Below are 25,215 nucleotides of genomic sequence, written 5' to 3'. Positions count from 1 at the left end.
TGCTCTAATAAGCAGTGCTGAAGCCCTTATCTTAGTATTGAGCAGAGAGGAAAAAACATAGACATGGGAAACGTACAGCATAAATAGGCTGAATGTTAGCTATGTAAAAATATTAAATAAAGCTAAATCCTTCAGTTTTTCCAGATTGTTCTGCAATCAGTTTGCAAAAACTGAAATGAATGGAAAACGCTTATGGAGGTTTATAGACCCTCCATGCTATTTTGCCTTCATCTGAAATGTAAAAGGACGGTACCTGATTAAAAACAGCTCTGTCACTGAACTCCTGGTCTTCACTGCGAGTTTCAGTGTTTACAAGATTAAACAGAGTATTACACAGAAGGAACAAAACTAAAGGATGAGATATTTAGAGGATGAATCGAAAGATGAAACTTGCTTCTGTAAGATGTTATGCTCGACATTTTCAACTGGATGTACAAGTTAAATTGGCCATGCCTTTCAAGCATTCACAAAGAGAAACAAATAAACAAAACTCTGCATTTGCATCCATCTACTCACATGGTTTCTCAGATTACATTCTCTGAGAAAGCAATCGCGTCCTAAAAGATACTTGAGGGCAAGAACACAAATCCACAGAATTAGGGCAAGATCCCCCAGGTCCCACAAGGCCATTTTCAAAGCAGACACTTAAAGAACTTAGGGAAGTGGTATCCAAAGATCGTTTAGCATTGTAGAACCGCTTAAAGTTCTGAAGAACTGGGTCTGCTTCAAAGCTCAAAGAAGAGGAGACTGGCAAATTTAGTCATGAAACTCCTACTGTGGCAAAGAGTCCTTGGTTTGTGGATCCTTGTCCAGTTGACGCCGTAGGCAACTGAACGGAAGGTGTTGGTATCCCTGACGACTTCGCTAGGAGACGGAAGGCCAGCACAGGTTGGCTGTCCATCCTGCGCTTAAGGTCCTCCGCTGTACGAATAATCTGCCTTGTTGTGCATCACGAGCTTGTTGTCTACAAAGTAGAAACTGTCCGACTGTGTCTCGTATGGATGAAGGATCATCTCTCGAACTGCAGGGGGAAAAAAAAAAAAAGAACACTTTAAAAATTAATCGTGTTCCACAGAAGCCCTACTGAGGCAACACTCTGCCCTGGGTTTCAGTTACGTTTAATAGCATTGCTCAGATAGCAGCAAACTCTCGAGTGAAAAACCAAAACAGGAACCTACCCAAACCATTCCTTGACAGTATCTTTTAAGGAACTCAAATATAATCCAAATATGTTAAGGCACCATACCAAGTGTCAGTGTTCTACCTAACCTCAAAACTATACCATGCTCCAGTCTGGGGCTTTTTTGTTTTAAAAAGAGTGATAAAACAGTGAACTGAAAAGAAATTTGTTCTGGTGTGACAATAAGAAGCAGCAGCGCATCAGTATTTTCCACAGACTCTAGTATCAGTGCTGACATACATGATTAGGGGTTGTAGAGAATATAAGATCACAAGCATTTAGTGCTGATGCTATTGTGTCTTGGGAGAGAGGAGAGAAAATAAAAGTTATGTTCATACTAAAACTAAAACCTCTCAAGCTATCAATGTAGCACATCAAACAGAACATAACATTTAAGTAATTCATTTATTGGATGTCTTTTTAACCCTAGTTTTTTGGTTGGTTTATAACACAATTATCTTTTTTTTTTTTTCTCCGTGACACTGAAGCTTCCCTTCTATGAATTTAAAAAAAAAAAAAGGCAAGCAACTGTCTGGTGGGTGACAAGATACGTGCTACTAGAAAATTAAATCGGTATTAACACAGATATAAAACTATCTGGCAGTATTCTACCCTACCCACTTTCTACAGACAGCTTTTAAGAAAGGGCTTCTTCGAAACACTTGAGAATAACATCACTATGTGGTAACCCAGTAATTAAAGAGAGCTTACTGAGATCCTCAGAGAGCTGGGGGAATTCATAGATGTGCTCACAAGTGTTTTTACTGCTGGGGATGCAGAACCCAAATTCGAAATCAAAACTCTTAAGCAATTGATCCCGGAAGTAGTGCCTCTCGATCATGCGGAAGTTATTAATGGGTTTGTCCCCTACTGTGAATTCCACCCTGAAAAAGAAGGATAAGATTGAAATGAGCTTTCTTCCTTAAGTAAGATTTTCAACCAGTCCTGAAAGGTAGAAGAGAGCTCTTCTGAAAAATGCCAAAGATCTAAAGCAATGGTACTAACCAAAGTATGGTTTCCTCTTTTTCTTAAAGCATGCTACGGGGACACAACATAGCATTACAAATCATAGATTATACTATATCTTGATTCTTTTTACTGAAAAAAAAAGGGGACATGCAAGACAATTTTACAATCTTAAACTCATCTTCAGTGAAGAAAAGATCCCTCCGACTATACTGGACAGGCACTTCACTAGGTCACTCACTAGACGTTCCTTATTGCATTGGATTTTTGTACAAGTTATTTTAATTCTTCTGGCGGGTACTAAAAAGAAACCAGATCTGCAGAAAATGGTCTTTCTTCTGTTCCTGCTTTGTAAGTGGTAAAGGGGGACAAGCTTCAGCCAGCACTACATTCAAGTTACTGTTACCAAGAAGCATGATCTCTTGGAGAAAGACAGGTATTAGTTTCATATGATACACCACGAGTAAGCCAGGAAGACACCGTTATTAGTCTGGCACAACTCAAAAGCTGGGTATTTACCATGTTAAACAAATAGCAGCCAGAGAAGTGCTAATTGATACATAACTTTAATTTTTCTTCCAAACCAAAATATAAATCTAAATCACATCTTTAAGATTAGCAGGAAGCGGTAATGTGTGACCTTCCTCTAAACATATTCTCTGACAACGAATTTTAATTCTTTTGCGTCATAACCAAATGCTGAATTTTAATCAAGCTCTCAAAAATACTTTTTTTTTTTTTAACCACGGCTACTGTACATCAGTTCTTGTGAAATACACATTTGCTGCTGAAGGGATCTGTCAAACTGCCCTCCAACAGGAATCCAAACTCATCATTTCTATATACCCGAAACAAATAGGTTTGTGCTAGAAACTGTAACTGATGCTCAGTTATAATATTATGGACTTAATGCTATAATAGCAATAGGCATAAAGGTCTTTATTAGATCTACTAATTGAAACTTAAGTGAATGCAAAGAAAAACAAAGATAATAAAGAACCTGCCATGCTCTGACCCAATATCCTTCTAAAATCTCCAGCAAAGCCAAAGCAACCCACCAGCCTGCTATTTGGGGGGCCACAAGAGGAAAGACAAGCCAAAAGGTACATCTCCCCATGCATGCTATTTAACTGCAGATAAATCTGTAGTTAGTAGTAAGTTAGTAGTAATCACTACTCACTCTTACTAAAGAAACAATACCCTCTGTCACCTGTATCACAGTAGCAATAACTTTGGCCTAAAGCTTTACAGAAAGATACTTTAGGTGTCACATTTTGGTGTGGTTTATTGATGGATGCAAGCAGCACTACCAGACACATCAAAGACATTCTGCCACATAAGCGTCAAACATCACTGCACCATTTCACGTGCATTTATGGATTAATGGTTTTTGGGGAACGCAGTGTGGAAGGGGACACATCTTCTGAAGCTGGCAGAGCCTCTGACAAGCAAACTATAATGCACAGAAAAGAGTAGGAATATCTGGGTAGTCTGTCCACCTTATTTTGCCCCTTTTAGCATTAATCTCTTCAACGCCATGCCTATTCCTGAGGTAAATAAACAAGCTAAAGGGATGGAGAACGCAAGGCGTGCAGCAAAGATGTTTGGAGATCCTCATAATAACAAATTAAATCAACTTCCTGACAGGATCAACAAGCAAGAGCCACTTTTTATAAGATTTCAGTTGTTTCTTGTACTAGAAATTAGCACAGGAGCAATTACTTACGTGGCTCCCACTTGCCGAAGTCTAAGAAAAGCTGGGGTAAACTGATAGCGAACAAACCGTCCAGCGTTGGGGTCAATGTCCCTCTTTTCACTGTGTTCACGTTCTGGAAAAGCACAAAGTAAAGCTCAGTCTGAGCAACAGAAACCCAGTGAAAACACTTGCAATCATACATTATTGAGTCATATAAGCCAGGAAACTATTCTGAGAAAGCCTGATGATGTGCTTACCCTCTTCCTCTCCTCTCTAAGGCATCTACTACTGGTCACTCAGAGGCAGAGTATTGCAAGATGGCTCTTTGGTTTGACACACTTATATTCCTAAGTGACTTACTGCTCCTGCCTCTGATTCAGGGTTGAAGCGTGACTCTGAACAAGCCATTTCACCCTAGCACGTTCTGGTTTGCTATCTCTAAGCTACAGAAAACTCCCTCTCAGCTGCAGGGAGATGGGGAAGATGATTGAAAAGAGTGCTGGATCGGGAAAAGAACAGTTGCCCTGGGTTTTTATCACCACTGGCAACAGGTAACACTTTGGTGGTTACAAGTAACACCTAAAAATTATGAAGAAAAAAAAAAGCAAATTTTCAGTTTGTTTAATTTGCACAAGTGACAAAGTTTCTCCTTTTTTGGAAATATCATTTTCCTGCCTCTTGAGCAAAAGCTGTTAGACTAACAGTTGAACTGTGTACAGGGAGACTCTGGCTGCTGAACAGCCAAGAAACTAACACACAGTGACCTCCTCCTCCTCCTCTGCTTCTGTTTACAACACCCATCTGTCCTTTCTCATCACAGATGGCAATCATAAGAACACAGCAGCAACGAGTTCTGATCACTGTGTTGGTACAGAGGGACACCTGCACAGTATTTCTGCTGCGAGCTGAGACTCTAGCCCTCTCGCAGCTGAGAGCATCTCCTACTTTTGGGAAATGTGTTGAGTAAAAGGAGTGGGAAAAGGCAAAAGGAAGCAGACACCTGCATTTCTTTGTTCATGAAAACAGTATTTTGTGTGTGCGCTCACCTGAAGCTGCTGGTTTGGTGATTTCAAACAAGACTGTGCCAGATTCCATGTCCCGGATTTTGAACCTGGTGAAGTCTATCTTGTAAACATTTTCCTCTGGAGTGCACAAATAATCTGCAGAGGAAAGCAAACTTAAATGAAGGCTGCCCAGAATTACCAGGTATCACTCTTTGGAGGTCACAACCAGCAGTGAGAGCAGCCCAAATGCATTTCCACCACTACCCTGGTTTTAATCCCAAACTGAGGTCTATGAAGACAGTCCCAGTTCTGAATGCTCCCACTGTCCTGCTTGGACAGGACAGGGAAAGGGTTCTCTCCCCCAGCACTCAGAGGTCATCACCTTTTTCCAACCCCCTGCCACCATCTTCTGCATCCATTTCCCCTCAGGGTATTGAGAACAGTCAGCACCTCCATCAAATCCTTGCCTTTTCAGTGTAAGAGGCTTTGCCTGTTTTAAAAACTGCCCTCTGGCAGGACGCAAGGGCTAAGCAGCTTTGAGAGCACTAAGCGGCTGCACTTAACTGGAACAGGAGTGTCCTCCCTTGTGCCACCTCCCCTGTCTCCAGCCCTCTGCAGACAAAGGATGGCCTCTTCTCTCCATGCTTATCCCATGCAAGGACTTTTTTTTTTCCCTCAGCACTGAAAATGGTGTTGAAGCCTTTCCCTGGACTAGGAAAGCAGTCTGGGAGCAGAGCCCTTCCCTGCTTCCACCAGAGCCGGTATCTTTGGGAGAAAGTCATGGTTTCTGGCTTCAGCCTTGCTGTGCCCTGAGCGTCCTGACCTGGGTACCAGCCTCCTCTCTGGGGAAAGAGCAGTGGTACTTCATTTTCACTGCACGTATGGAGAGAGTCCAACAGAGGGCTACGAGGATGATGAAGGGACTGGAACACCTGCCTTGTGAGGAAAGGTTGAGAGACCTGGGGCTTTTGAGTCTGGAGAAGACAAGACTGAGAGGGGATCTGGTTAATGTGTATAAATAGATGAGGGCTGGGTGTCAAGAGGAAAGGGGCAACCTCTTGTCACTTGTGCCCTACGATAGGACAAGGGGCAATGGATGCAAGCGAGAGCACAGGAAGTTCAACCTCAATATGAGGAAGAACTTCTTTACCGTAAGGGTTACAGAGCACTGGAACAAGCTCCCAAGAGAGGTTGTGGAGTCTCCTTCTCTGGAGACTTTCAAGACCCGTCTGGATGCGTTCCTGTGTAACCTGCCCTAGATTGGTCCTGCTCTGGCAGGGGGGTTGGACTCATTGATCTCCAGAGGTTCCTTCCAACCCCTGACATTCTATGATTCTATGATATAAGCACAGATTGAAAGCAGCTCCAATAACTAACTTTATCCTGACAAATCTACATAAATGCTGTATGTATCCAAGCCAGGTTAGCTTTTGAACAACTGTGCATCTGCACGTTGTAGGAGACTTGTTTTGGAGGTTCCAAGGTGAAAGTAATACTTTAACATTCCAATTCCTTTCTCAGCTACTAATTCCTGCCATTAGTCTGAGTCAATCACTTATTTCTGTCTGCTTTCCTATTTCTAAAATTCAAATACAACCATCCACCTAAGGTTTGTTCATTGGCTATATGAAAACAAGTCACAGCGTACTCAGAGATCCCACCTGCCCGTAACAACCCCTCCTTCAGCGCCGGTGTAACAAACCGGGTACCTGCATTATGGGGGTTACAGTTCGTGGGCAGTGGTTAGCACATCCCATAGATAAGGAGCTAATAAGAGATCGCTGCAGTGTAGCAAGAGGACATCCCAAATGCCACGCATTGCAACTACCAGACAGCCAGGCTCGCATGCTGGGACCTGTAATTACAGAAATCAAGCCCATCTGCAGTGAGAGACCCAGCTAGCTGGAGTCAGCACTAGGGAAGATTGCTCCTAGGCGCTGCCCAGCACGAACTGCACGTCTGGCAGCCCCTGTACTTTCCTAGAAGCTTTTTATTCTTTGCAAATCTCCTTAAGTTGGAGAACTGTCTGAGCGCGTGCTAGTACAAGGAACAGAGGTGTTAAACGTACTCTCTGGATGGTTTTAGTGCTCTCCATCACCACCACCACACAGCGAACGCTCAAAGGAATGGGCTTTAAGAGAGAGGACTGTGTTTGAAGCATCTCTGGCATTTGGCAGGGAGGTCTCCCTTTCCTATCAACACGGCACAAAGGAAAACTAACACCAGTACCCACGCTATCAGGAAAAACGAGATAAGCGCTCCACCTTTTTACTACCGTGAGAAAATGCAAGCCTACTGTTAGACAAAACAGCCTCAGAACTGCACAAAATCTTCTTTTCTGTCTTTAATAGTAGCCGAGGAGATGGGACAGAAATTTCAATCAACCCCTTGCCTTAAGCCCCAACGTTTAGCAACCCTCAGGTAGACGTCCTGCAATTACACGATGATTTTAGGTTCTAACACATCAGCCAGCCCAAATTCTTAACCCGTCCCACAAGTTCCCCGCCCCAAGCAGCCTCATGCAAAACACAAAGTGACAGGAGCAGGCACAGCTTCCCGCAGTCCCGGCTTCGCCTCCCTCGACCCACGGCCGCGCTCGGACCAGCTGCTCTCCACGAAGGCGAGGGGCTGTACCAGAACAGGCTGGCGGTCGCCTGGGAGCCCGGGACACCTTCCCTAGAGCACGCAGGCAAAGTCTGAAGCCGTGTTTGTCTGCAAGTTAATTATTAAGTGTTTTTCCTTCTGCAGAATTCCTGCCCATCCAGCACCATGGCAACAGCTTTATCCTCCTCCTTGGCAGCAGCGTTGCTGCAGTAACAGTGTCCATGACTCATCTGGAGGAGAGAAGAGCCAAGCAGAGCCACCGAAGAGGAGGAAACCCCGGGGCAGAATCCCCACCAGGCTCCTGCCCAGTCATGTTTGCACCCTGTGCTATATTTTCCAACTCTTTTTGCACTGAAAATATTTTAAACCTTTTTTTTTTTTTTTAAATCAACATGCCAGTACCTAACTGGATGACATCTGGGAAGATTAGCTGCCAGAGTACTGCAATCAAGTGATTTTTCCTCCTCTGGCAGTGCCCAGTCTCCTAGCAGGACAAAAAAAAAAGAGGTATATATATTCCTCTCAGTCTGTATTAAATTTGGTTGCTGCAATTCCTGTTCAAAAATCAATCAAAGTAGCCACATGCTGGTTTTTTTCCCCATACATAACAGAAGCCCACAGCTACACTGGAAGGTCTTAGTGGGAATGGGCTGCTTTCAATTGGCAGCTACTTCTGCTCAGCTGAGCGCTGTCAAATTTGCTAATCTCATCCCATACATACTTATTTTTAAATTCCTGTAGGGCCCAGTTGCCCACACTTCCGTGACGCACTTAAATGTATCATCTGCTTTCATTATCCTAATTCACCGTCACCACAATTTGGGGAATGGAGGCAGCATCCATGTCTATTTTAGTCAGACATAAGGCAGCTCAAGCCTCCATCGAGTGAAGTGGAGCATTACAAGAAAGGTAGGCTTGGTCTCCAGGACAGAACGTTTTCTCGTTTCTTCCGCTGCCCCTGAAGCAGGTTGCGTTGTTTCCCCATTAATAACCAAATAATCCCGGTATCTCCCTGAACAAGCCTTCCGTACTCACCTGAGTCAGGGCTGGCAGCACACTCTGAACAAGGGATGAAGGAGTGGGGACATCAGCACTGTCTTAGGAAACCCAACACACTGGCTTTTGTCCTGAAGTACCCACGCTAAGTAGTGCAAAAACAGGTCACAAAAGAGGAGCATTTCCTACTCCTTCCTAAAGCCCAGTGAATTGCCATGTCCCAGACCTCTGTACCCAAACTCTTCCTGGAAAGAGCTCACCAACCAAGCTGAACTTGTTCTCAAAGCAAAGAGCAAACTCCTACAACTTGCCCAAGCCTGGTATTAGCAGCTGCTTCTCACTCACACATCACTGTTCCTGCTCATGCCTCTGCAGCTTCCTTCCCATAATCTCTGTATCATGCCCAAAGATCTGCAACTCCTCACTATTAGAGATATTTTCTACCTACCATGGTTTTGAAGATTTTGGAAGCACAACTAGCAACACTGTGGTGGTCTCAGGAAGCAGGAGAGGTGATGGACTTCCTGAGCCAGCCACAATGGATTCCTTCATGAATTCTCCTATTCCCTTTGTATGAAAAAGTGATTCCAAAAAAACCCAAACAGCAATCTGTAGCAAGGCATTCGTTAAGAGGTCTCTAGCTTTGTTATCAGAAACAGTGGATGCTCATACCCTGTTTACAGTTCTGAGGTGGTACCTCTGCTGTCCAATCCAGAGAAGAGACGGTTCTCATCCAGGAAACCTTCCTCCCCTCCCAAAAACACCCAAGACTGCAAAAGAAACCGGCAAAACAGCCTAGACAACAACAGCAGACACTGCAAACAATGGTACACTGTGAACCCTGGTGCATATTTCCAGCCAGGTATTTTAGCAAGCTGGTGTGACAAAGGAGCACAGAAGGTGAGGGATAATACAACGCCAGGTGATACAAGAAGAAAGCTAATGAAGGCACTTTCTCCTCCTGCCCTCTCCCTGTTATTTCCGTTATCCAATGGATGGGATTAGGTGTTTGATCCTCATCAGAGAAAGCTAAAAGTTGATCCTGTATTTTCAGATTTCCTTTGCAACCACCCCACGGAGCACATTTTATCAGGAGGAGTTCATGGGCAATAGGGTTAGCACTCCTTGTCGTGCTCCTTTCAAGATCCCTTCTCCTTCTCTGCAACCAGGAGAAAGCACGTGTCCCCCTCACAGACATTACAGATATTTCTGCGGTGCTCATCAGAGCGTCTAAGCTCAGATCAGGCAGCTCCTATTTTAAGGCTTTAATAACCCACAAAGGGAAGCGGAGTGTACCTGGGGTAAGAGAGAACTTAAAATCTGCTCAGGAAAATGGGTGTAAATCAGGAGGGCGCTGCACAAGAAACTGATGCAGCAGCAGTGACCTGTAATAGGGACGTCTCTCCCCAACCCAGGCAATAACAAGAATTCGGGGAATGAGAAGGCTCCTGGAGCTATGCAGGCCTATTTCTTAACATGCATTAGCCAACAAGGTCAGAAGCTATTTTGAAGACAACTCCCAAGACATAAGCCAGGTATAAAGCAAAGACAACAGCAGATGAATTGCTGGGAGCTGGAGATTAGGAGATTATCAGATTGAAGAGTCTCAGGAGGAAGCGAGCAAAAATAGCACGAGCCCCGTGAAGCTGCAGAGCAGTGACGCAGGACAGAGTGCAGGACCTCAAGGGGAAGGCAGGGCAAGTTTCAAGTGGTATCGATATGCCTGCTTAGCCAACCAGAGTTCAATTAAAGAAAAAACTAAACCATTTCCCCTGCCCTCTGCCTCAGCAGTTCAAGTCCCACAAAGAGAGGGGCAGGGAGGCGAGCTAAGGCAGCCAGGATCCGCTCTGCGTCTAAAGCCATGGGACAAGCAAAGAGCTGGGGTGAACAGGGAGAGAGGCACCCGCAGCCCTCCTGCCTAGCTCAGTAATTAGGCTGCTGTGAACACGCCAGAGGGAAAATCCCGCACCAGGAGGATCCCACAGGAGCTCTTCTGCAGTGGCACATCTCCTGAGCAGCGCTGTGAATGAAGCAGAGGGGCACATCCCAGCAGGCTGAGCCGGGGCGGTTACAAAGGTCCCCACAGCCCGTACGACGTACCCACCTGGCAGCGTGCCCTGCCACACTGTGCACCGAGTCCTACTGCACGGCTCACCAGGCTCTGCTTTTTGTGGCAGCCTGCTCTTTTTTTTTTTTTTTTTAAGATCGAGCTTTCCAGACTTCACCCTCTCACCATTCATTTGATCACAGCCCTCCAGGCCTTGTCAAGGAAGGATGGGGCTGCTCTTCCCCCATCCCCAAGGCGTCCAAGCCCCGTTTCCTGCCCCCTTGTCCACACTGATTGCACTCAAAGTCTGAAACCACGTGCACAACGTTAACAAAACCAGCCCACTGTGCTCTTACACGGGGCTAAGCCAGCGCAATCAGGCCCCCAGCGTCTGCCACCGCTTTCCTCTTACCTTCGCCATTTCCACCAGGGATGGCCCAAACCCACAATGTTGGCAGAAGGAGGAACCCACTCAGCTGCCACCCCGTCACCCTGTGCTACACACGCACCACGTGTGCTGCCCCTGGAAATCTTCACAGTCCATATTGTACTGCGAGACTGCTGAAACAGCCCTTCACCTACACAACACCTTGAGCTGCGCGTTATCACAAAGCCTTGAAAAGGTTCACAGCGTCTGTGGTGCTGCCGAGGAAAGGAGTCGCAGTGAGAGCAGCTTGACACAGCTCTGGGATATCGCTCTGCCACGAGAAATCAGCACATCAAAACGCTTTTACACATCACAGCCCCGGACAACTCAGAACAGTGATTCATTAACCTCCTCGCAAACACCCCCAGCTAATCAGAGCTCCTGATACAACACATTTTCCCAATTAATTGTGGAAGGAAAGGAAAGCCTCGGTCCAGGAGTGGCTTTGAAGATTGATTCACACACATCAGCTTCCCGTTAATGCTACAGGAAACCAGGTATGAAAGTCACCCACGATGGGTCTGCCCTGACCGACCAAGCTGGCCTTGAGCTAAAGCTGCTAAGAGAAGTCTCAGAGAAATCCTCAATGACAGCTCGGGGAAGAGATTAGTTTCAGAAATGATTAAGTGTGTGTGCCTTATTTTTACGTTTTGTTTTGTAGTTGTTTCCAAGTATGTAATCAATTATTTAACCCTTTGGTTTGCTAGAATAAAATAAGCTTTAGAATAAAGCTTAAAATATAAGCTTTAATCTAGTATCACAGACAAACTGTGCAGGTGCCTGAAGCTGTGACAAGCAGGGCAGTCTCAGAGGCTGACGCTTGCCTTTCATTACGTATGGGTTTGAAGCCTGGTACTATTGCACACTGGTAGAAGGGGATGGCATTACGGGGGCTGTAATATCATCTTTCTGCTGACCACCGATGACTCTAACCCCAAAGACAGAGGAAGAAATTAAAGCTCCTCTTGAATTAACCTCGCCCTGCAGCTAATGTGGGAGTAGCACAGCGTGACCCAGCAAAGCTGCAGGACGCAGCGTGGTCAAAGACACGAGGGACAGTGCCCGGGGACGGCGAGGCAGGACACGGCGTTCGCAGACACCAACATCCCAATAACTCCAGACAGGCTCATCTGATCCTCTGGCTGCTTCGGTAATTAATTGCAATTTGAATTGAGCTCTGCCCCGCTCCGTTGCTAATCCTAAATTAATCACGTCCTAAGCTTTTTCCTCTTTCTGTAACCGCAGTTGTGTGAGCAAGTGACAAATCTTGCTAATTGCAAAGAAAACAGTTCATTCACTTTATACCTCTGGAGCAGCGCCAGAGCCAGCCCAGCCAAAAGGCCCAGATGCTCCAGGCAGCACCCCAGACCCGTCAGGCTGGACCCCAGCGTGCCTGGGGACGTTACAGCCCTGGAGCTGCTGGAGAATTTACCATTGCAAGGACGCAGCATATGCAGGACAGTTTGCCCAGCTCCCTCTTTAAGCTTATTAGAAGCACATTAAGAGCAGAGCCCAGCTGGCTCTTCTGGCTGATTACGGACGGGGTTTCTCTGCGTTAGCAGTAACGATGCCACAGAGCCACATCCTGCACCTCCACCCTCCCAGCCTGAGCCATTTAACGTTCGGTCATTCGTCAGCTGTACCTACGGGAAGAGGAAAGCCCAGCTGTGCTTCCTGATGCAAAAGCAAGGGCTTTGCCTAGACCCAAATGCCAGCGCAGGGCTAAGAGCCCGCCTGCAGCCCGCCCGCACGCTGCGCGGTCAACAGGTAGCAACCACGAGCAGTGGTTTGGCTCCACAGAGACCCGCCTCTTCCAGGGCTGAAGGGCGAGCAGCTTTGCCCAGGAAGCATCGCGAAGCTCCGCAGCAGGCAGAGCAAGCACAATATGGCAAAGCCTGGCTCCAAAAGAGCAGCTGCAAGATCAGCACATCCCGGGCAAAGGCAGGGCTGGAAGGGCCCTCCTGGGTGTGAGCGTGGTGCCCTCTGCCACAGGCAGCCACGCTACGGAGTTCCTTCAGGAACAGGATCCATAGCGTTCTCCATACAGTAGCTGGGATCTGCCTCTCCCCACACAAGCTGCAAGGCCATTCAGAAACACACAGGCTACTCATGGTGTAAGCATTTCTAAACCACACGTTCCTGCAGTACCAAGCCCTCCTCTAAGACGGTTTATCCTGGGCTTTGTTTGCTGAAGCCATGGTCAAACGTGGCCACACCACCCCAGGTCCCCAGGCAGCACACAGTTTATCCACAGTCCCTCGACAGTGCGAGCTACCACGTTACTGGCCCATGAGTTTGGTTAAAGATAAACTATACCCCATCTGGAACCACAAGGGACATCCAGGGCACCAGGGTATTTCTGCTGCAACCTCACCACCAACTCCTGCTTTAACTTCAAGCTGTCTGGAGCACCACAACTTTGGGCATCAAAACCAGAACTGCTGAAATAGGGCATCGTGGCTGCCCCGGCTCAGCATCTCAAAGGGAGAGGTTGGGGCTGGGGCAGCCACGAACTTCTCTCCCACAGTCTGGTCCTTCCTCCTCCCTGCAGCACCCTCCGCTTGGAGCAGAAGACTGCAACAGTTTCACCTTGGTATTTTTGACAATATGTTTTTAAGAGCTTTCTGTGGCCCATGGGAATGAGCAAAGGCCACAGAATACCCCAAATAACCATTACATGTTAAGGAGCAGAAAAATATTCTTGTACCTTTGCTCTCTGTGTTAAACCCACCAGCTTGGGTGGAAGATTGAGCTTGAAAAGGGGCTCTGCAAAATATTGCTGGGTAGTAAGATACAATACGCTCAAGGTGGATGTATTGTATGCGTGTATCCCCAAACGCACACCGAGGGGTTTAGGTGCAGAGAGCATTTGCTGGCTCCCACGTACCCAGCAGGACAGACAAGCACTTCCCACAGGGAGGCATTACCCAGGGCTCATCGCAGTGCCCTGGTCTTGTCTGGCACGACCCATCCGCACCCCTGTGCTACCCTCGTACAGCAAGTCTCGTAGCAGGAGGGGAGCAAACCATTTTCATGCGTTTCACGTCTTCCCTGTGCTCCAGAGCATTTTGGCCCATGGCTGGAAGAGGCAGGTGACAACCAGCTCCGCTCCCAGCCTGGCTCTGAAGTCAGGGTGACCAGCTTGCCTTCGCTGCACCCTGGGAACGCAGGTGCTTGCTTCCAGAGAGCCATGTGCCATCCATGCTGGCCAGAGTGATGCCACGTGAGGTCTGCACGCCCCAGGAGCGAGGGTGCGGGGTGGCCACGTGCCTGCAGCCCCTCCAGACAGCACCGCCGAAGGCAGGGACACCGTAAAGCAAAGCATGCGAAGCACGGCCATCGCTTGGATTCACCATCTAACGCTGCTCCTCCGAGCACGCTGGCAGCACGCTCCAGCGCCTGCTGCACAGCTCTGCCTGCTACAGGCAGGGGATTTCTGGGCCCGGGTGGTGAATCACACTGCTGCAGCCCATCAGAGCATCTCAGCTCAGAGCAGGGGACCCAAGGAACCCCCCAGCATCAGCAGCCCCTCCTTCAGAGAAGCCTCCATAACCCCTTGCTGAGGACGAACACCGAGTCCCCGCGGGGCTTTCCTCCCGCCCTCCCTCCCACCCTGCTCGCCACACGCAGGCCCACGGGGCTGCCTGCACACACCAACGCTCACAGCCGCATCCTTTCTCTCCGGGGCTCGTCACGCCGCACAGCCCTGGCCTGCGACACGAGACCTGCCCTAACGCCACATGGCAGAGCGCTCCGAGGCAACGAGGAGCATGGCCGGACCCCCAGGCCAGCCCCCTCCTCCCCACCAGCCCTCTTCTCCCCGTGCCCAACCTGCTGCCTGCAGAGAGATGACCCAAAGGTCCCAGGACACGCAAAAAGGCCTTTTTGGGGGGGCAGCGGGGCAGGCCACCCCTGGGCACCGCTGTGGCCAGGCTGGCCTGAGGCACATGCCTTCTCCCAGCATCCTGCAACCAATGCTGCCCGTTCCCAACCGAGCTGCTCTGCCAAGCACAACCGACCCTCCAGCCAGCACGCTCCCGCACCCGCCATCCCCTGAGGATGCTCTCAAGACCAGCAGTGCTATAGTGGGGAAGGGGAAACGTGGTGGGGGGCTGCAGGATGAGTCTATAGTGAAGCCCCCCCATGCTGTGGCCATGGATGCAGCCCATGCCCCCAGCCCCACCGCAGCAGGGGCGCAGCTTGGCCCAGCCCTGCGCAAAGGGGCACGGGCACAGGAGGGGAGGGACGGGGAGAGCGCTGGGGGCCATCTCACCGCTGACCTTCGACCCGGGGGGGGGAAAGCTGCTCCACAGCCTGTGCATCCCTGGGTGGGGGAGGAGGCTGCACCCCCAGCCCTGAGCCTCAGGTCCCGCTGTTCCCTGAGGGAGGGCTGGTCCCTGGTCCTTAGGTGGCACCCAGACCCCTGGGGTACCGCATCCCCGGGGCAGCCCCTCTCCCCTGCGGTACTGCATCCTCATCCCCCGGGAGGGGGGGACCGGCTACCCCTAAACCCCCAAACGGCTGGACCCCTCCCCATCCCCAAAGGGGACGCGGTCCCCATCCCCTGAGCCCCCGGAGTCGGCCCTCGACCTCCCCATCCCGCATCCACCACCCTGGGGCAGCCGGTGCCCCGGGGCACCCCCCAGCCGGGGCACCCCCACAGCCGGGGCAGCCCCCCTCCCCGTCCCGCATCCCCGGGGCAGCCCCCTCAGCATCCCGCACCCGCCCTCCCTGGGGCACCCCCACCCCCGGGGCACCCCCCCCGCCCCGGGGCAGCCCCCTCCCCATCCCGCACCCCCCGCCCCGCACCGCTGGTGACCCGCTGCAGCCCCAGCACATCGTCGGGCCCGATGAGCGCTTTGCGGCCCAGCTCCTCCTCGGTCCTCGCCGCCGCTGCCGCCGCCGCCGCCCCGGCCCCGCCGCTCTTCTTCACCTTCATGGCCCCGCCGCCGCCGCCGGCGGTGTGAGCGGCCCCGGCCCCGCTGCGCGCCGCCGCCCGCCCCGCCGCACCGGGAGGGGCATCACCGCCCCGCCCGCCCCGCGGCCCGCCCCCAGCCCGGCCCAGCGCGGGGCGGGCGGGGACACACGGGCACGGGCCACCTGCTCCGAGAGTCCCCCAACAAACCCCCATGCGGGGGGTCAGAGCCCAGAGGGGTCCCCTGGGGCAAACAGCCCCCCCGAACCGGGGGTGTTGTGGGGACAGAGCCTGTATCTGCCCCTGAAAGCACGGGGGGACACCAGTAATGGGGTGGAGACCCCAATAATGGGGTGGGGACCCCCATAATGGGGTGGGGACCCCCCTAACCGCCCCTCAAGAGCCTCAGGCTAATGGAATGATGGGGGAGCTGGACCCCATGGAGGTGTAACTGCCCCCATACACATCAACGAGACAGAACTGCCCCCCCAAGAGCTGAACCCCATAACTGTCCCCAACTGCTTTGGGCTAAAGACCCGTGAGACAGGAGCCAGAGCCCTAAGGAAGGTAGCCCCAGAGGGGTAAGGGCAGAGGGGGAAGGAGGTTCACACAGTCCCTGCCCAGTCAGGCTTTTTTCTTTATTTATACAGCAGCTTGTTCCGAACACAGTGCAGGGCTGGGGAGGGGGGACACATAAGGAGGCCCCCCCCACCTCCTCTTGGATCTCAGCAGTGCTGGGTGGAGACAGAGAGCATCTCCCACCCCTCAAAGCAGTCTCTCTTCTCCTTCCTGCATCTTGGCCCCAGCAGACCCAAGCTGAGCTGCCAGGCCTGGCCCTGATACTGTTCTGAGGCACCTTCTTGGGCTGTGGGTCCATGACAACACAGTGCAGGAGGTGGGGACAGCCCCAGCCCTAAGGCAGGGCGCCATGGGGAAGGGCTCAGTCCATCTTGGTGGGCTCCTTCTTATGCTGCCTGGTCTCCCGGACGATCTTGGCCAAGGAAAGGAGAATGGGGACAGCCATGGGCAGGAAGAGCGGGATGTAGATGGCAAATTTCTGGTCGTCGGGGAAGTAGAGGAGATGGAGGAGAGATGGGTCAAAGAAGGCGCGCTCCGAGGAGGTGACTGCCTCCTTGCTGGCCTGAAAAGCCGAGTGCAGGTGGCCCGTGGCCAGCTCAGCCATGGTGTTCTGCGCTGAGGCCACCGCTCTGTACACCTGTGTGGGAACACGACCAAGGGTCAGTCCCTGGCCAGGCAGGACAACAGAAACAAGCCCAGGGGCCTCGCTCGCAGCACCACACCAGCAAGAGCTCATGGTCTGCACAGGGACAGCAACTCCTGGCCCCCTCCCCACCTCCGGGTGCCCCAGCCCTACCTCAGAGGCAACATCGTCTTTGATGACAATGTTCCCGATCTTGCCCAGGAGCTGGGCCAGCGAGGTCAAGGTGGTGGACACGGTGGCGATGTTCTCCACAGTGTGGGCCCAGAGCAGGCGGTCCAGCTCCCAGTCGGCCAGCCCCTCGTTCCCTGGGCTCTCCACCAGGAACTCAGGAGGCAGCTCCTCCCGAGATAACCCAAAGAGTAACCTGGGAGTAGAGGGGAAGGTCCCAGCCCACATCACAAGCCTGCGGTCCCACATGCACTCCCTACTCTTCCCTTTCCCTGGTGCATTCAGCCTTGGCAGGGCTCACCCCACACCCCATGGTCTCCCGCACAAGGGGCGGGACAAGACAAGCCTCCCACCTCAGGAGATGGGAGATGCGCCAGCCGGTGGTCAGCACCTTGAAGGCCACAAAAAAGCCACCCTCAGCCTCCCAGAGCCCATGGAGGAGCAAACGAGCTGCATGGGTACAGCCTGCTCTGACCCCATCGATGTCCACGTGTGCCACGAGAGCACACAGAGGCCCAGGGAGGGAAGAACACATCCTCACCGGAGCTGGGCCAGGAAAACCTCCATCACTCGCACCATGTCCACGTCCACGTGCAGCGGGAGGGAGGCCTGGGGGGAAGCAGGGGCTTCAACGTTGTAAACCTGCAGGAAAGCGTGTCAGTGAGGCACAGCCGGAGCCCTGGGGCTGGCAGGGCTGCCAGCACTCGCTGGGGAGGGGGACCCGCCGCCTTGCCTGAGCACTGCCAGCACCCCCACAGCCCCGTACCATGATGCCGCCCCAGCGGGGGCTGTGGAAGGCGTTGGTGCTCACTGGGGCTCCGTCCTTGTCCTGGATGTACAGAGGAGAGTGGGAGCGCTCTGGCACGTACAGCAGGAAGTTCAACACGGGGTAAAGTGAGGCAGCGCTGGAGCCTGCAGCGGGCCAGAGTCAGAGAACTCCCTGGGCAGGCAGGGACAGCAAGAGCTGACCGCCTGTGCGCAGCGCTGGGGCAGAGCCCAGCCCTGCTCCTCGTCCCACAGCAAACCCCGAGCAGAACTGGCAGCCCAGCAGGTCTCGGTCACCCTCGCTCCTGCCTGGTGCTGCCAGGGCACGTTGCTGCAGGGAGGGAAGGGGCATAGGCAGAGCTGTCCCCCCTCCCTCAGCAGAGCCCGTAACAGCTGAGTCAGGAGCACAGTGCTCACCCAGCCTGGCCTCCACAGGGTTGATGACGTGTGGGAGGCTGTGGGCGCTCAGGAGGAAGCTGGAGGACTCCTTGTCAAAGCGTGGCGTCACTCCTAGGACAGCGTAGTACAGGATCTGCAGGCACACAACAAAGACGTTGCTGGCAGAGAATTGCGCCCCAGGGCACCCAGCAAGGCCCAGGGCTGGGCTCTCCCCATTGCCTCTCACCTGTGAGTCTACAGAGAAGTTGGCCACCAAGCTCAGTTTGTCCAGGACGGGCTGCACGTAGCGGTTCACGGCATCCTCGATGTCCCAGTCCACGGCGTGGGACTTGGGGTCAGGGTTCAGCAGGCTGAAGGTGATCTCGTACCCTGCCCAGGACCCACCGCCTGTGAGGCACTGGCACGGCCACCGCCTGTTGATGCCGAGCCGGGCATGTGGCCATCACAGAACTCCCAAGAGCAGCAGGACCTGACCCCCTCCTCCCTGGCCCTCCCTGTTGCAGGGTCATGCACCAGCACCCCAACACACAGCGCTCACAGCACGGATCCCAGCCCAAAGCAACTACCAAGGGCAAACGGAAGACCCCCGGGGTCTGCTACCCCAGAAGACATCCAGGGATGCTATAGGTACAACAGGGACAGGACCTCCCGGCCAGAGCCAGCGGGCTTTCCCCAGGGCTGGGGCACACGTCCGTACCCAGGCTGGATTTCAAGTGCCGCCGGGCATCAGGGCCGAGCTGGCCATCGGGCACACGGTCCGAGAGGGCGGCAGCGATGGAGCTGGCGGTGAAGGACATCACCTGCGTGAGCTGCCGGAGGCGGGTGTGGAAGGCAGCCAGGCCCCCCCCAGCCCTCACCAGGGCGCTGCGGTGCTTCCCCACGTAGACGCTGATGCCCTGGGGAGGGGGCAGGGGTGAGGGCTGGGGTCAGGGCTGGCTCCCACTGACACGTCAGAGAAAAACACGGTACCACCTGCAACAGCCTAGGGACAGATCCCTCTCCCCACCCAGGGGGCCTTCAAGGGGTGAAGTAGGCAGGGCTGGCACCGCAGGCTGCTGCTCCCTACCTGAGGCAGGAGAGAGGAGGTCTCGGGGACCACGTACACGGTCAGAGAGCCCAACGAGGCGTCCTGCAGCGGGCGCAGAGCAGCGTCAGCCTCTAGGGAAGACGGAGGCATTAGCAGGGCTGGGAACTTCACTCCAATCCCCGTCGCACCCCGAGACGCAGCAAAGCCAAGTCCTCTGCTCAACCAGCCTCAGACAGTGAAGCCTGCTCCCCCGCAGAGCTGCCCCCACTACCGCAATCCCTTGTCCTGGTACCTCGTGCAGTAGCCGCATGCAGTGCCAGCTCCTCCTGAGCCGTGGTGCTGCGATAGAGCATCTCGTAGCGGGACGTGATGCTGGTTCTCGCTGTCGGGGGAGAAAACCTGAGTGAAGCCGCTTAGTCCTGGCTCCCAGGCCCTTCGCAGGAGCCAGGTGCTAAGAAGGACAAGGGACAGCCCCAGGGGGACACATGCTGCAAGGTCCTTTGGGCACCAGCTCTAACTGCACCTGACTGACCCACCCTGGCACGTGGCCTCAGCGGGGCCGGGGCGGCGGGCAGGACGGGGGCCGGGGCGGCGGGCAGCATGGGGGCCGGGGCGGCGGGCAGGACGGCCCCACAGCCAGCCAGGCCACGTCCCACCCTCCCACGGCTGCCCTCGCCCCCAGGGAGGGGAGCTGGTCTCTTCCCTGCGGCACCCTGGGGACCCCCCTGCTCCCCTGCGCCGCCAGCTCAGGGCAGGATGGTGCTGGCAGGCGGGGGTCTGGGGTGCGGGGAGCTCCGGGCTGACGGGCTCCCGGGGAGAGAAGCCGCTGGCACACGGGGACCCCCCGGGAGAGGACGAGGCCACCCGGGAGGGACGGATGGGGTGCGAACTGCCGGAGGGGTCTCTCACGGTTCACAGAAATCTCCATCTCCTGCACGTCCCTGAACGGCAGCGGCCTCGGCAGGTCCCCGGGCACCGACCCCGGGGCGAAGGCCACGGTGATGGGCACCGCCAGCTGGAACTGAGCAGAGGCAGCGTCAGCCCGGGCCCCCCGAGCCCCAGGACCCGCCGCGCCGGGCCCCGCTCCCGGCGCTCACCGGCAGCTGCCCCAGCCCGTCGATGTCCGCGTAGGGCAGGGCGGCGCGGTAGGTCTCGGTCGTCCTCCACCACAGCGGCAGCCCCAGCACCACGGCGATGGCCGCGAAGGAGAGGGCGGCCCGCCGGCCCCGCGTCCGCTCTGCGGGGACAGCGCTCAGCACCGGCCCGGCTCCGCGGGGACCGGGCACGGGGGGACCGGGCACCCGGGGACAGCGAACGAGCCGCGGGCACCGCCGGTACCTGCTTCATCCGCCGCCATCGCCGCCGCCGCCGCCATCTTCACTTCCCGGACCAGCCGGGTGGGCGGGGCCTGCGCCCATGCCCAGCCATTCAGAGCTCCCAGTCCTCAAAACAGCCAATAGACATGGAGTCCGGAGAGCGGAGGTGCAGACGGGCGGGCAGCAGCACCAATCAGAGAGCGGCATCAGCCCCGTGGAGGCGGGCTTTGGCCGCATGGCTTCTACGAGCGCCGCGGAGGGACAGACGGGGCAACGGGCACCGGTGCGGCGCCGAGCACCGCGGCCGGGAAAAGGGGGTGGAAACGGGGGAGAGGGGGACCAGGGGCTCGTAGGGAGAGCCCAGCCCCCCCCTCCTGCCTCCCAGAGCCTCACGATGGGTGCGGGTGGGCTGAGACCAGGCCCAGCTCATGGCACGGGTGAGCACAAGAGGCTGCGGGTGATGCCCAGAGTGGGCAGAGGAGGTTCGAGGATGCCCGGGATGGGGCGGCAGGCGGTCCCCGGGGGCCCCGCGGCGAGGGAGGAGGCGGCACAGCGCTGTCTCTACCGTTTATTCGTTGTTAGGCTATTTGGTACATGGGGTGCACACGGCGAACACAACACAGGCGCCCCGAGGGCGGCAGCGACCGGGACTGCGAAGCTACAGCAGGGCAGGGGCACCCCCAGGCCTCCCCTCCTGCCCCCGACGCGGCCAGGCCTCCCCCCGCCATGGCCTGGCCGGAGCCCCCCACCAAAGGGGCACCCGGGTGGCTCCCTCCGGGGGCCGGGTAACCCAGGCCCCCCCACTTCATCTGCAGACGTGGCGGCGTGGGGCCGGCCCGCGGGGCGTGCTCCCCTTCCCCTCCCCGCGTGGCGGCTCCCCTGGGTGGCTGGGGTGGAAGTGGGGTGTGAGCAGTGGTGGGGAGGGGGCCGGGGCCGGCGGGGCACCCGGCCGGGGCTCAGTACGCGTGGTTCGCCACGTAGAGGGACTGCCCGGCGGCCCCCGAGTCGTCCCCGCTGCCCTCGTACTGGCCCAGCGCCGCCAGCCCGTTCACCTGCGGGGAAAGGAAACGTCAGTGGCCCCTGTGGGGTATGGCCCTCGGGGTCCCCCACTCCCTGGGGACACAGCCTTCGGGGTCCCCCAGCCCACAGGGACATAGTCATCGGTGTCCCCTGTGCCCCTGCAACAACACAGCCCTTGGCATCCCCCTCCCTTGGGGACAGAGCCCTTAGTGTCCCCCATCTCACTGGGCACAACCCTTGTTGTCCCCCATCACCCCCTGGGACATGGCTTCTGGCATCCCTCTTCCCACAGGGACACAGCCCTCCATGTCATCCTAGGGGGCACAGCCCATCCCTCAGGGACCCAGCCCTTGGCATCCCCCATTGCCCTCTGGGGACACGGTCCTCAGTGTCCCCCATCCCACAGGGAGACAGTCCTCAGTGTCCCTCCCATGGGGACCATGGCACTTGGCACCCCTTGTCCTGTGGGGCACAGCCTGGTGCCTCCTGTCACCCTGTGGGATGTGGCCCTCAGCATCCCCCGTCCCAAGGGGCACAGTGTACCCCGTGCCATGGGGACACAGCCCTCCATGTCCCCACTACCCCATCGGGACACAGCACTTGGTGTCCCCCATGGGACACAGCCCTTAGTGCCCCTCTCCTGCGGGGACCATCCTCGTCACCTCTGCACGCTTGACGAACTCCTCGGTGGCGGCGGTGGCATTGTCCGGCTGCCCGCGCCAGGCGCTGAGCGCCGACGCCTGCAGCGCCCGCCCGTAGGAGAAGGTGAGGGCCCATGGCCGCACCAGTGGGCACGTGTTGATGGCGTTGAGGTTGATGGAAGCCTCCTCCTCACTCTGACCCCCGGACAGGAAGGTGACACCTGCAGAGAGTGGGGTTATGGCACCAGGGCGGACACAGAGCATCCGCCTCCTGGTCCCTGCCATGTCCTGGTTCTGGTACCTGGCACGGCCGGAGGCACGGTGCGGCGCAGAGCAGTGACAGTGGCCATGGCGATCTCCTCGGGGCCGTACTTGGTGGAGCAGGAGTGTCCGGGGGTCACCATGTTGGGCTTCAGCAGGGTCCCCTCCAGGTAGACGTGGTGGTCGCTCAGCGCCTTGTAGACAGCTGCCAGCACCTGGGGAGGACAGGCAGCGTGGAGTCCCCTGGCACGGCACAGCGTGGCACGGTGCCCGCCCTGCTGCCCGCCCCACTGCTCACCTTCTCCGTCACGTACTGGCACCGCTTGAGGTCGTGGTCACCATCAGGGAGGATCTCCGGCTCCACAATGGGCACGATACCGTTCTGTAAACGCCAGGCAGATGCCATCACGGGGACGTCCCTGGGCATCGCCCTGGCTCCATGGCAATGTGGGCCAGTGCCTGGACCTGGGGGGCAATTCTCAGCCCCGAGGCTCAAGGCCCACCCTTGCCAGTGATGCCCATCCCAGTGGGGTGATGCCTGGCCCCATGAGGTGAGGCCCAACCTAGGAAGGTCAATTCTTGGCCCCACGGAGCAATGCCCATGTTTGTGGGGTGGCGCCCAGCCCCGTGTGGCGCTGCCTGGCCCCATGGCTGACGCTCACCCCATGGGGCAATGCCTGGTCGTGGGGGTCAATGCCCATCCATGTGAGGTGTTACCTAGCCCACAGGTTGATGTCCAGCCCCATGGGGTGATACCCAGGCACGGGGGCAATGCTGAGCCCCAGGGATCTGTGCCCATCCCTGTGGGGCTACACCTGGCCCCTTAGGTCAACAGCCCCCATACAGGGCAACACCCATCCCGTGGGGCGATGCCCGGCCACAGACACGTACCTGCTGGCAGATGCTGGCATAGCGGGCCAGGACGTTGGCGTTCTCCATGATGGCGAGCGCGGAGGGGGTGTTGTCGCTGATCTTCAGCACGCAACGCCACTTGGCAAAGTCGGCCCCGTCCTTCTTGTACTGGGCACAGCGCTCCGACAGCCCGTCCAGACCTGCCGGGCAGCGCGTCAGCCCCGCAGCCCCCAACCCCGCGGCCCCCACCCCTCTACCCGCTCCGCCTACCCTGCGTGGTGGTCTCGCCATCTGTCCCGGCCAGCGGCACGACGCCCTTGTCCACCTGGGGAGGGAAGGGGAAGGCAGCGCTGAGCCCCACCAGCACCCTCAGCACCCCACAAACCCACCGGCCACCCCCCCACACACCTTAATGCCCACAACGATGCCCTTGTCCTTGATCATCTGGACGAAGGGGGTGCCATCATCAGCCTTCTGGTACATGGTCTCGTGGAAGAAGATGACGCCCCCGATGCATTTCTTCACCCGGCTGTCGGCGCTGAAGAGGATCTGGCGGTACAGCCGGCGGTTCTCCTCCGTGTTCTCCACCCCGATCTGGTTGAGGCGCTTCGCCATGCTCCCTGCAGGCACCCAGCACCCTCGTCAGCCTCCGCCGTGGGGACAAGGGGTGGCGGGACAGATCCCCTGCCCCCCAACACTGACCTACGGACTCATCGGCGGCCAGGATGCCCTTGCCCGGGGCCACGATACGCAGCGCGATGTCCAACAGCTCCTTCTTCTGCTCGGCCGTCAGCGCGGGGTACTGGTGCGTCATGGTGGTGGTGGTGGCTGCGAGCGGACGGGGGCTGAGTCACGCGCCGCCGGGGTGGCCCCCCCCAGCCTCCGCGCCACCCAGATCCTGCGGGGACTGGGGACCCCCACGGCGCTGGGACCCCGGCCCTGTGGGTCACCCGAGCACCAGCAGGCAGCTGCCTGGCCCCGGGACGGGCAGGGCCCCGTGGAGGATGCCGGGGAGCTCCCAGCCATTTTGCTGCCTGCTCGCCCGCCCCCAGCCCAGCCATCTTGAGGGAACGCAGCTCCGCGGGGGGCCCGGGGGGTGCCCGGGGGGGTCCCGGGGATGGAGATACCCCGGGGCCGGGGGTACCGCGGGTGGGAGGTACGGGGGGGGATGGCGATAGCCCGGGGACAGGGATACTGGGGGGATGGAAATACCCCGGGAACGGCGCTGCCTGGGGAGGGAGAGACCTCAGGGGCGGCACCACCCGGGGCTGGGGGTACCCGGGGCTGGGGGTACCCGGGGCTGGGGGTACCCCGGGGCTGGCGCCGTCGCGGGGACGGGGATGCCGCAGGGAGCCGGCGCCCCCCCGTCGGGGTGGCGATCCCACGGCCGGCACCGCCTGGGCTCGGGCTGCCCCAGCGCAGGGGGTGCCTCCGGGCTCCCCCCCCCACAAACCCACCCCCATGCCCGGGGCTCCCTCTGTCCCGGAGCCCCCCCGCCAAGCCCTGCCCGACCCCCGGGATGCCGGCGGCGCCGCACGGAGCCACCCCGGAGCCCCGGCTCCCGCCGCGGGGGTCTCTCGGTGCGTGTCCCCGCCCCCCGCCCCGGGCTCCCGGCTCCCCCTTACCGTGCGGGGCGGATGGCGGCGGGCGGACTGCGGGCTGCGCGCTCCGGCCCCGCGGTAAATGGGGCTGCGGTGCCGCAGAGCTAC

General features: G+C 56.2%; 3 protein-coding genes across 5 annotated transcripts; all 3 read right to left on the bottom strand.

The window, feature by feature from the left end:
• Positions 1 to 908: 908 nt before the first annotated feature.
• On the bottom strand, positions 909 to 15,859 carry UNC119 (unc-119 lipid binding chaperone). The gene is made up of 5 exons (XM_068415872.1): positions 15,730 to 15,859; positions 4,889 to 5,002; positions 3,873 to 3,975; positions 1,892 to 2,064; positions 909 to 1,021 (listed from the first exon to the last, which is right to left on the bottom strand). Exons 1-5 carry the CDS (start codon positions 15,857 to 15,859, stop codon positions 909 to 911), a joined length of 633 nt encoding a protein of 210 aa, XP_068271973.1.
• Positions 15,860 to 16,454: 595 nt separating this feature from the next.
• Positions 16,455 to 20,801, bottom strand: PIGS (phosphatidylinositol glycan anchor biosynthesis class S). 3 transcript variants are annotated; one of them, XM_068415641.1, is made up of 12 exons: positions 20,755 to 20,801; positions 20,514 to 20,653; positions 20,326 to 20,437; positions 19,709 to 19,798; positions 19,456 to 19,547; positions 19,087 to 19,285; positions 18,616 to 18,758; positions 18,408 to 18,522; positions 17,992 to 18,137; positions 17,767 to 17,867; positions 17,211 to 17,421; positions 16,455 to 17,051 (listed from the first exon to the last, which is right to left on the bottom strand). In XM_068415641.1, the coding sequence occupies exons 1-12, from the start codon at positions 20,789 to 20,791 to the stop codon at positions 16,776 to 16,778; spliced, it is 1,662 nt and encodes a 553-aa protein (XP_068271742.1). In that variant the 5' UTR covers positions 20,792 to 20,801; the 3' UTR covers positions 16,455 to 16,775. The 3 variants fall into 3 exon arrangements, with proteins under 3 accessions (XP_068271742.1, XP_068271743.1, XP_068271744.1); XM_068415642.1 differs by lacking the exon at positions 20,326 to 20,437 and having other exon boundaries at positions 20,514 to 20,798; XM_068415643.1 differs by lacking the exons at positions 20,326 to 20,437; positions 20,514 to 20,653 and having other exon boundaries at positions 20,755 to 20,796.
• A 494-nt stretch (positions 20,802 to 21,295) lies between these two features.
• ALDOC (aldolase, fructose-bisphosphate C) lies at positions 21,296 to 25,215 on the bottom strand. The gene is made up of 9 exons (XM_068415652.1): positions 25,132 to 25,215; positions 24,209 to 24,334; positions 23,915 to 24,126; positions 23,777 to 23,831; positions 23,546 to 23,706; positions 22,953 to 23,036; positions 22,695 to 22,869; positions 22,415 to 22,614; positions 21,296 to 21,784 (listed from the first exon to the last, which is right to left on the bottom strand). The coding sequence occupies exons 2-9, from the start codon at positions 24,318 to 24,320 to the stop codon at positions 21,689 to 21,691; spliced, it is 1,095 nt and encodes a 364-aa protein (XP_068271753.1). The 5' UTR covers positions 24,321 to 24,334; positions 25,132 to 25,215; the 3' UTR covers positions 21,296 to 21,688.

This window comes from Nyctibius grandis, chromosome 18, assembly GCF_013368605.1.
Source record: "Nyctibius grandis isolate bNycGra1 chromosome 18, bNycGra1.pri, whole genome shotgun sequence".
In the NCBI taxonomy this organism is placed as follows: Eukaryota; Metazoa; Chordata; class Aves; order Nyctibiiformes; family Nyctibiidae; genus Nyctibius; species Nyctibius grandis.
The sequence above is the reverse complement of the archived record's forward strand: the minus strand, read 5'-3'. Positions and strand labels throughout refer to the sequence as shown.

Coding starts and splice junctions, on each gene's coding strand:
- UNC119 (XM_068415872.1), bottom strand. CDS start 15,859: ATGAAGGTGAAGAAGAGCGGCGGGGCCGGGGCGGCGGCGGCGGCAGCG. Junction 5,003..15,729: donor GCTGCAGCGGGTCACCAGCG/GTGCGGGGCGGG, acceptor TTTCCTCTGCAG/ATTATTTGTGCACTCCAGAG. Junction 1,022..1,891: donor CCAGCTCTCTGAGGATCTCA/GTAAGCTCTCTT, acceptor TTCCCCCTGCAG/TTCGAGAGATGATCCTTCAT.
- PIGS (XM_068415641.1), bottom strand. CDS start 20,791: ATGGCGGCGGCGGCGGCGATGGCGGCGGATGAAGCAG. Junction 18,523..18,615: donor ACTTCTCTGTAGACTCACAG/GTGAGAGGCAAT, acceptor GTGTGCCTGCAG/ATCCTGTACTACGCTGTCCT. Junction 18,138..18,407: donor CCCTGTGGAGGCCAGGCTGG/GTGAGCACTGTG, acceptor GGCCCGCTGCAG/GCTCCAGCGCTGCCTCACTT.
- ALDOC (XM_068415652.1), bottom strand. CDS start 24,320: ATGACGCACCAGTACCCCGCGCTGACGGCCGAGCAGAAGAAGGAGCTG. Junction 23,037..23,545: donor ATGCCAGCATCTGCCAGCAG/GTACGTGTCTGT, acceptor TGGCGTTTACAG/AACGGTATCGTGCCCATTGT. Junction 21,785..22,414: donor AGTTCGTCAAGCGTGCAGAG/GTGACGAGGATG, acceptor CTTTCCCCGCAG/GTGAACGGGCTGGCGGCGCT.